At 38.4% G+C, this 10,162-nt stretch overlaps 1 protein-coding gene across 1 annotated transcript; it reads right to left on the bottom strand.

The window, feature by feature from the left end:
- Positions 1 to 8,567: 8,567 nt before the first annotated feature.
- LOC149255741 (uncharacterized) lies at positions 8,568 to 9,468 on the bottom strand. Its single transcript, XM_089457299.1, has 2 exons — positions 9,319 to 9,468; positions 8,568 to 9,194 (listed from the first exon to the last, which is right to left on the bottom strand). The coding sequence occupies exons 1-2, from the start codon at positions 9,447 to 9,449 to the stop codon at positions 8,969 to 8,971; spliced, it is 357 nt and encodes a 118-aa protein (XP_089313425.1). The 5' UTR covers positions 9,450 to 9,468; the 3' UTR covers positions 8,568 to 8,968.
- Positions 9,469 to 10,162: the final 694 nt, after the last annotated feature.

The raw sequence follows: 10,162 nt of genomic DNA, 5'->3' as shown, positions 1-10,162 counted from the left end.
ACAACTTTCAACAATACAATATTTTGTTAGTTGTTTTAGTTTTATGATAAAATCTTTGTTTTTATTATAAGCGACAGATACTAACTACTATTGATCCAAAATGGATCTAGAATAGACTTCTAAGTCTAAAAATGTTCCTCACAGAGGAAAATGAAAGTCAAAGGATGCTCTTGGAAATAGTATCATTGCAGATATTTTTTCATTTTGAATCTAACACAATTTGAATGGGCAAAAATGGACTTCGGATGAAGAAGTTATTGTAAAAAGAAGATTGCCCATTGTCTTTTGAAAATGAGGCAATTTCTTATTAAATGGGACTTAGGAGAAACAAAGGCTTTCTAAAGAGAGTCGCATCGAAAAGGTGTAAATGGCAGAGCAGCAGGCCTTAAGGACCCCTTATTAGTGATATCTGATATATCGGATTGAAGGTAGGCTGCCATGCGATATCAGAACCCCGGGCAAGCAATTTGCGATAGCGTGATCGACAATCGGGTGATCAGATGAGCCGAGACATAGACCCACGCCGATAACAATACGTCAATGCAATGGGGCCGATCGCGATAGCGATACGCCGATATCGGCGATCAACGATTGGCGATCGGCGATCGGGATCACAACCATACAAAGGGGTCGTTGACATGCGATATTGCAATGAGCAATGATGCAATCGTATCCGGACCGTTGAATCGCGAGTTTGATTGGACGGTGGAGGATCAATGGCGCATATCGCATCACTGTTTTGTTAAGTCCATGGACTTGGACCTCTCGCCTATGCGATTGCGATTAGCGATCAAGGCGCAGACCCGATAGGGTTTATAGATGCAATTGCATAACATTTGAAATCTGGATTTATGGGATTTCTTTGTATTTTCTCGTGTATTGGGTTTTTGGCCATACGCAGAGCGATTGCGATATGCGATGAAAGGATGGACCCGAAACACTTATAGGGGTGATTGCATATTATTTGAAGTCCGGATAAAAGGAAAATGATGTGTTTTGCGTGCGTTTTCCTGTGTATTCCATTATTTGGCTATTTCGGCCAGAGTAAGGTAAAACAATCGGGTTTCCCGTGCACGCCAATTCCTTTGTATTGGTCCCTATTCTAAAATCATTGTGCCATGCTGTAAGCGGGATTTTTGTAACAATGATGTAGGAATGTGTTATACGAAGAGAATCGCAGAGCCAGATGGCCAGTCGTAGAGCCACAAAGCTGGTGAACCAAAGGGCTAGTTGAAGACACAGAGGAATGATTACACGCAGAAGAATGGACAGGAAGTCTCAGAGCCAGAAGGATGCCTCACAAAATCCAGAGAGCACGATTGACAATGGGGGCTCAAAGAAAAATGTAGCAGCAAAGAAGCTAGACTCCCTTCAGGGAGTTCATAGCTGCGTAGAACCAGAGCTCAAGATAGCTACACAAAACCAGAGGGTCGATAGCAGCAGAGAGCCGAGAGCCAGAGAGCTAGCGCTAAAAGCCAAAGCCAGAGAGCCAGAGCTAAGAGCCAGAGCTGAGAGCAGAGGTATAAGCCACCAAAGGTTGGAGGAAGGATAGCAAAGAGATCGAAATGATCAAGCTGTTGCTGGTGTCCAATGTGTGCTGAAGACAGAAGAAGGAATTCTAGAGATGGTGAAAGAATTCTGAAGGAGTTGCTGCAAGGCAGGAGCTCAAGATAGTCCGGAGCGCTTATTGAAGGAATCTAGTCTAGAGAAGCCTAGATCTGTCTACAGAGTATGGACAACCAACGAGATAAGATGGTATTCTAAACCCATAAGTTTAGTTGTAAACCAATGGAGTTGAGTGTGGAGCTTGTAAAAGAATTCAGCCATCATCCTAAAGAGCTTTATTGAGTTTATTAGAGCTCAAGGAGACGTAGCCCAAGATAACAGCGTGAACTCCATATTATATTGTTGTTATGTGTGATTTCTTATTGTTGCATTGTATTTGCTGCTTTATTTACTTTTATCTGCATTTCATACCAGTTTAAGCAAATAAACTTGAAGCACTTAACAATTAAATGCAAACAAGGACATACACCTCTTTCAAGCACTTTTAATTCCGAAATTGGTTAATCATAAGCTATATTTTGGAAATTAATAAGCTTTGGAGTGGGAAAGGTTCTTGTAAGCTGACAAGAAGCCTTTAGTGCCCCATTTCAGATCAGGTGGTATCAGAACCAAAGGTTGATTAACCCCACCTTCAAAGAAGGTGATATCAAAGCTAGTTATACCAGAACAAATTATATCATGATGCAAGTGGTACCAATCTATGCTTGTTTGACTTGAAAAGTGTTCAAACAGTAGTAAGGATTTTTCTATTTGATTGTTTGTAAACTCACTGTTGTTTGAGTTTGTAGAAGTGAAGGGAAAGCTATTGATAGCTAAGTCCAGTAGAGGACAAGAAGGAAGAAGGGCTGAAGGCATTCTTCTTATCCCAAAGGACCTCAAAGCAATCCTTAAAGCACAAGAGGTTTGTTGCAAAAAGCCGCTTGAATAAGCTCTTTGTTAATCTTGTTTGAAGTTCTTTTGTTCATTCTGATAATGAGAACTTCTACAAGTGAGTCCTCAAATTCTTCTTTCTTCACAAGATTCTTTGATGAAGACATGAAGCAAGACTTGTTCACCATGATGGATATGGTGGGAGAAATGTATGAGGATGGAAGGAAGAGCACTAGGCTTAGAAAGCAGTTGAATTCCATGAAGGAAGAGCAACAATTGCTTTCTGACAAATTGCAGTAAATGGAGAGAGAACTTCATATTGCAAATATGAACCTAGAAAGGATGCATGTGTTGGAGACACAACTCTTTGCTGCCAAAGAAGCCTTAGTCAAGTATCAGCTTGAAGAAGAGGTAAATAATTCCAATGTGTCTTCAATTTCCTCTAAGAATGTTTATATTGGTTTTTTTGAAAAACATACTAGAGGCACAGGTTCCAAGTTAATGTCTAAGATGGGCTATGAAGGAAAAGGCTTGGGAAAACATGCAGAGGGTATTGTTGAGCCAATAATAGTTGAGGAAAGGACTAAGTATTTGGGTCTTGGCTATGGACAGTCTTATAGAGAAAGTTCCAAAGCTGCCATGAAGACCATTGAAACAGGTCCAAAAAGGAGTTTCATTGCAGGTCTTCTACCTTAAGATTGTGAATATTGTATTCTTTGGGAAGGCAATAGCTCGAAACATCATTTTCAGGAAGAAGGTGTTCATAAGTATACACGTGAACTAGAGAGTTGTGGAAACTCTAAAACCATTGAAAAGGTTGATGGTGTTCTGAAGGGAGTGACTTCTTCATTCAATTCACTTCCTCATGAAGTCAATAAAGGTGAAAAAGAAACGTATAAATCTAGTTCTAAACACATTCTTTTTTATTGTGTTAAGCATGATAAATTTCCATATAAGCATGGGAAAGGAATTGCTTGTTTCTTTTGTGGTTTGGGTAACCATATTGTTTCTAAATGTTGGAAGGGAATGGCCACATGTAAGAAACTTTGGAAGGAAAAAAAGCAAGAAGCCAAAGGTCCATTGGACAAGGCAAATCATGCTGTTGAGGAGATGCACATGTGCTGCACTTATTGCCATAAGCAAGGACATATTGCTGCAAAATGTTGGACTCTAAATCCAACAATGCTTCCACGAAACTTGAAGAGGGTGGAAAGAGAAAATGGAAGGAATGGAAAGAAAGATTCCATGAATGATGTGTTTCAGAATGATTCACATGTTGATGCTGATGTGCAGACAAAAGAAGGACCTTTCAAATGGATAGGTAAGAAATGGTTAGAGTTCTTATCCAATTAAAGATTGCATGTCCTTTGATTTGATGCATTTATTTGGATTTCCTTTTTAATGAGATGCAAGTTGCAGGATTCTACCAAGAAGGTGGATGGAAAAGCTGAGTATGCAGACTCACTCTATTGCTGCAACATTATATTTATTTCAGCTTCGAAAGTATAGTGTGCTTAAGTGAAAGTTGAAAGATGAAATGCATGCATAAGCATGATATGCATGACCATAGGGATGTTGATGATTTCCTTGTATTTGAACATGTATGTGTGATTAACTTGAAGGGTTGATTACTTTGTTGTAAACATGCATGTAATATCGAGTTTGTTATCCAGTCCATCATTTGTAAACGCAGATGTAAAGACATGGAGGTGTTCAAAAGATGTGAAATTTGTTTCTTTTGTTGAAGTAGGGGTTTAGGCCATGCAGTTGTTGTTGTTAACAGTTGTTGTTCACAGTGTGTCAAACAGGTACAAATGAAAATTTTGTGAAGCAGATGTAACTTCACATTGGTTTGAGCCACTTGGGATCAATGATCAAGGTAGAGAAGTTCAAACTACCTTCTGTAACCTTCTCAATAAGAGAGCTGCAGGAAGTCAAGGAGGAAGACAGTTCTTCCGAGGAAGACAATCACATCCAAGAAGAGAGTGTTCAAAGGTTTTGGTTCAGAGGCACTAGCCATGCAAGCAAGTGTATGAAGGTTGAAAGAAGAGGGTGTTGTTACTCCCATTTACTGTAAAGATCAGTATATCAGTCGTTTGGAGACCAAAAGTTCTCTTTAGTGGGAAGGTGTGATAAAAAATGGATCTAAAATAGACTTCTAAGTCTAAAAATGTTCCTCACAGAGGAAAATGAAAGTCAACGATGCTCTCAAAAATAGTCTTATTGCATATATCTCTTCATTCCGAATCTAACGCAATTTGAATGAGCGAAAATGGACTTCGGATCAAAAAGTTATTGTAAAAAGAAGATTGCCCATCGTCCTTTGAAAATGAGGCAATTTTTTTATTAAATGGGACTTAGGAGAAACAAAGGCTTTCTAAAGAAAATCGCATCAGAAAGGTGTAAAGGGCAGAGCAGCAGGCCTTAAGGACCCCCATTAGCGATCTCCGATATATTGGATCGGAGGTAGGCTGCCATGCAATATCGAAACCTTGGGCAAACGATTTGCGATAGCGTGATCAGGGAATCGTGTGATTAGAGGAGCCGAGACATAGACCCACGCTGATAGCGATAGCGATACACCAATATCGGTGATCGACGATCGGTGATCAGGATCGCAACCATACAAAGGGGCTATCGACATGCGATATTGCGATGAGCGATGATGCGATTGTATCCGGACCGTTGGATCACGCATTTAATCGGATGGTGGAGGATCAATAGCGCATATCGCATCGTTGTTGTGTTAAGTCCATGGACTTGGACCTCTCGCCTATGTGATTGCGATTAGCGATCAGGGTGTGGACCCGATAGGGTTTATAGATGCGATTGCATAACATTTGAAATCTGGATTTATGGGATTTCTTTATATTTTCCCGTGTATTGCATTTTTGGCCACACACAGAGAAATTGCGATATGCGATGAAAGGACAGACCCGAAAGGTTTATAGGGGCGATTGCATATTATTTGAAGTTCGGCTAAAAGGCAAATGATGTGTTTTGTGTTCGTTTTCTGTGTATTCCGTTATTTGGCTATTTCGGCTAGAGGAAGGCAAAACGACTCGGTTGCCAGTGTCCGCCAATTCCTTTGTATTGGTCCCTGTTTTAAAATCATTATGCCATCTTGTAAGTAGGCGTTTTGTAACAATGATGCAGGAATGCGTTATACACATAGAGTTGCAGAGCCACAGAGCCACAAAGTAAGATGGCCAGTCACAGAGCCATAACGCTGGTGAGCCAGAGGGCTAGTCGAAGAGACAGAGAAATGATTACACGCAGAAGAACAGGCATGAAGTCGCAAAGCCAGAAGGATGCCTCACAAAAGCCAGAGAGCATGATTGACAGAGGGGGCTCAAAGAAAAATGTAGCACCAAAGAAGTTAGACTCCCTTCAAGGAACTCACAGCTGTGTAGAGCCAGAGCTCAAGATAGCTGCGCAGAACCAGAGGGTTGATAGCAAAAAAGAGCCAAGAGCCTCAGAGCTAGAGCCAAGAGCCAGAGCCAAGAGCCAGAGCCGAAAGCAGAGGCAGAAGCCACTAGAGGTTGGAGGTAGAACAACAAAGAGATCAAAATGATCAAGCTGTTGCTGGTGTCCGATGTGTGTCGAAGATAGAAGAAGGAATTCTAGAGACTGTGAAAGAATTCTGAGGGAGTTGGTGCAAGCCAGGAGTTCAAGATAGCCTGAAGCGTTGAGTGAAAGAATCTAGTCCAGAGAAGCCTAGATCTGTCTGTAGAGTATGGACAACCAGCGGGATAAGATGGTATTCTAAACCCATAGGTTCAGTGGTAAACCAATGGAGTTAAGCGTACAACTTGTAAAAGAATTCAACCATAATCCTAAAGAGCCTAATCGAGTTGATTAGAGCTCAAGGAGACGTAGCCCAAGATATCAAGGTGAACTCCATATTATATTGTTGTTATGTGTGATTGCTTATTGCTGCTTTATTTACTGTTATATGCATTTCATATCAATTTAAGCAGATAAACTTGAAGCACGACATACACCTCTTTCAAATACTTTTAATTCCGCAATTAGTTAATCATAAGCTAGATCTTGGAAATTAATAAGCTTTGGAGTGAAAGAGGTTCTTGTAAGCTGACAAAAAAACATTTAGTGCCATTTCAAATCAACTATGTAATCCTTATTTATTTTTAAATGAAATCAACATTATTTTTTTTAATTTAACATTTTTTTACAATCTCCCATGTCATATAAGTTTTGCGTTGGGCTCTTGGATCAGTTGAAATTTTCCTGAGCAGACACTGTCCTGTTTGGTATGGATATGGAGGGGGTCTGAAATGGTTGGAGAGGCTGTCTTATATAAATGCAACCGTATACCCATGGACATCCATATCTCTGGTGGCATACTGTACCTTGCCAGCTATATGTTTGCTTACAGGAAAATTCATTATTCCAGAGGTACTACCCTTGACATTAATGCCCTATATTAACATTGAGGTAGAAAAAAGCAAAAAAGAAATCCAAAATGCAACTGGGGGAGAATATTGTATTACGTTACAGCTTTCTTTATCTTATTTTTCGTTTAGAAAGAACCCAGCAGCCGGGAAGGAAGAAACCATCCACAGATTTGAGATTTCAGATAAAGTGGCGTGAGATAACAGCGAAGAGGAGGAAATGGTAAAATGTAGAGGAGGAGAACAGCTGCAAACGAAGACCATTGGGGCCCCTTGTTATGAGATGCCTTGATCCAGTGCCCACCTGGCACCACCCACTAATCCATCCGCTTCATGTTATATGTGAGTACATAGCTAGTCATTGACACGTGTCTTGCATTGTTTCGTCTCGACAGCCTTGGGAGACGAAAGAACGGGTTTGAGCCCAGGTTAGGAAGTTGACGGGCAAGTGGAAAATTTTATTGAGTCGTCTGGCTGAACAGTTCAGTGCTTCTTAAGTCAATCTTAATTATTTTAGAAAGTTAATTTTTTTATACAAAAATGTGTATCTAAGCATTTATAAATTTATAAATAAGTTGAGTTGATTTCTCTAGATTTTAAATTTATTTATTAAATTTCAAATTTAGAAAGTTAATTTTTTTATACAAAAATATGTATCTAAATCATTCATAAATTTATAAATAAGTTGACTTGATTTTTCTAGATTTTAAATTTATTTATTAAATTTCAAATTTAAACTTTATAATTAAAGAAAAATGTTAAAGATAGAAATCGTTTATAACAAAAATATATATTATATAAAAAAACAAAAACAAAAACAAACAAAAAAATGAACTAGGTAAAGTAAAATGACATTGATTCACAAGTTTATTTCCAAATAATTTGGAGTTTCTTGTCCCACTAAGTGAATGACTTGTTCCCTGTAACCAAGTATCCCCTTTCATGGTACCAATAAAATTTAACTTGTTCCGTGTAATCCACTATCCCTTTTTATGGTACCAATAAAATTTAACGACATAAATTGATTTTTTAAAAACATAATTTTTCTTTGTCATGTTTAGTAGGATTCTCTCATTTTTTATTTTACATGTCCATTATTCACCCCGAGTGAGAGAGTAGTACAAGATTAAACCCAAGATCTTTTTTAAAAACTTTATTTTTTTTGTTAAGTTTAGTAAGATTCTGTCATTTTTTTCTTTTACATGTCCATTATTCACCCCTCGAGGAGAGTAGTACAAGATTCAAACCCAAGATGCCCGATTCGATGAGACTTCATTCCGTGCCATGATCGCTTGAGCTAGCAAGACAAAGTTTTAAAAACTTATTTTAGTAAAAATAAAAATCTTTCGATTGCGGAAAAAAGAAACTCATCCAAAGGTTATGTGGACGAGCAATGTGAAAACAATGAGTAGGGAATCTTAAAGCTATTGGAGGTGACTTATGCGTCCATTGACTTGTGATAATAACTTCTTCAATGTAAAATTGACTAACACCCCCGAAGTAAACTCATTGTAACGCATTCATCAATGTGAAAACAATGAGTAGGGAATCTGAAAGCTGTTGGAGGTGACTTATGCGTCCATTGACTTGTGAAAGTAACTTCTTCAATGGAAATTTGACTAACACCTCCCGAAGTAAACTCATTGTAACGCATTCATCAAAATGCTGACTTTTAAAATCACTCTTGAATCATAAACCATTGACAAAAATATACTGTTGCCAAAAAATGAGTATTTGACAGAGATATTATACTCTTATTCAATGATAACTCAAAGAACCATGAGCATTAGTCACAGTTATTTGAGTTAGTACCCCCATATCATTTACAGCAGAAACCATTCTCCAATATATATACCATAAATTAAAAATCTCAACCAGAACAAAAACACAGGAAAACATTCTTCAGTCAAGAAGAGGCTTTGTCAGAACGATGAATACCAGATTCAAATCCAGAGCCTTAAACAACTTTTAACTCCTCTAAACTATCCACCCCAACCCTAAAAAGCAGGGTGGAAAGAAAGTGTGGCCCTTGATTCTTCCAAGCAGAAAGAAGCACAGGAGGCTTTTGAACAACTTTATCTCCGGCAAACCCTAAGACTGTGTGGCTCTTGATTCTTTCAAGAAGAAAGAAGAAGACGAATTGGCCTGTGATAGATTACCCTTCCCATCTTCTTCTGCATCTTTTGGCTTTTGCTTCCTTTGTCTTTCTCATTCATCAAATCTCCTGTTTTAACTGATGACGATTTGTTCTTGATGTTGTTGAAGGGCACCATATCTTCTATACTGAAGTTCCACTCGCTCTCCCACCGAGGTTGAACGCATGCAAAACACAAAACACTTACTCTGCAATGCAAATCCAATCAATTAGATCAGAATCAATTTCTCACAGTAACCCTACAAATCGAATATGTAAACAATTAGGTATTGTTATGAAACAAATATGTTGTTGTGGCAGATGAAGACCTACCTTAGGGGAGTTATTAGCTGGCCCAGGACCTGCTGCTTCTGATCAGAACATGATTTTGGAGGGTTGTGATCATCGCCCGAGTACTCCGCCTGATCACATGCCAGATCTGCTACAATAACGTGGGAATCCATATAATCTATGTATGTGCAGTGAAAGAGATTCAAGTTACAGGCTTTTATGTTATTTGTTTCTTAAAAACCCAACAGCTGGGAAGGAAGCAACAATCCACTGCTTTTGGGATTTGAAAAACAGCAGCGTGAGATGACGAAGAAGAAAAGGAGATGGTAAACCGCGGTAGACAACCCCAAACGCAATACAGTCGGGGCCCCTTGTTTTGCGTCGTTTTGATATAAGCTCCGCCCACCTCCGTCCACTAAACCACTCGTTTCATGCGTGTTTCAAGTGGACTCACGAGAGTGGTAAATAAGAGATTTTATTTTCGATAAAGTTGGTTTGTTCAATGATTCAAAGTTTCGTTTTACTGTTTATTTTTTCAAAAAATTATAATAAATACAATCATTTTATTTTCGAAAAAGGTGGCCTTTTCAATGATTCAAAGTTCCATTCAAAGGACAAAAAAATATAATTATAATTATTTTAAAACCACCTAAAATATTTTACGCTAAAGTTTCATAAGCAAAGTTCTCAATAATAATAAACTCTCACTTTCAACTAATTTTTTTTGGATTTAGCAACAATTTTGAGTAGATAAAGACACAATAATGAGTATCCCTAATTCCATGTAACACTAAAGCTTTGATAGGCTCCTTTGACACTTAATGGTAGACATAAATCATGCTGACCTAACATGGAGTCCATCTACATGAAATGATCTATGAAATGA

Source organism: Pinus tabuliformis, chromosome 7 (genome assembly GCF_031772625.1).
Source record: "Pinus tabuliformis cultivar Carrire ecotype Pingquan chromosome 7, CPIR1, whole genome shotgun sequence".
NCBI lineage: Eukaryota > Viridiplantae > Streptophyta > Pinopsida > Pinales > Pinaceae > Pinus > Pinus tabuliformis.
The sequence above is the reverse complement of the archived record's forward strand: the minus strand, read 5'-3'. Positions and strand labels throughout refer to the sequence as shown.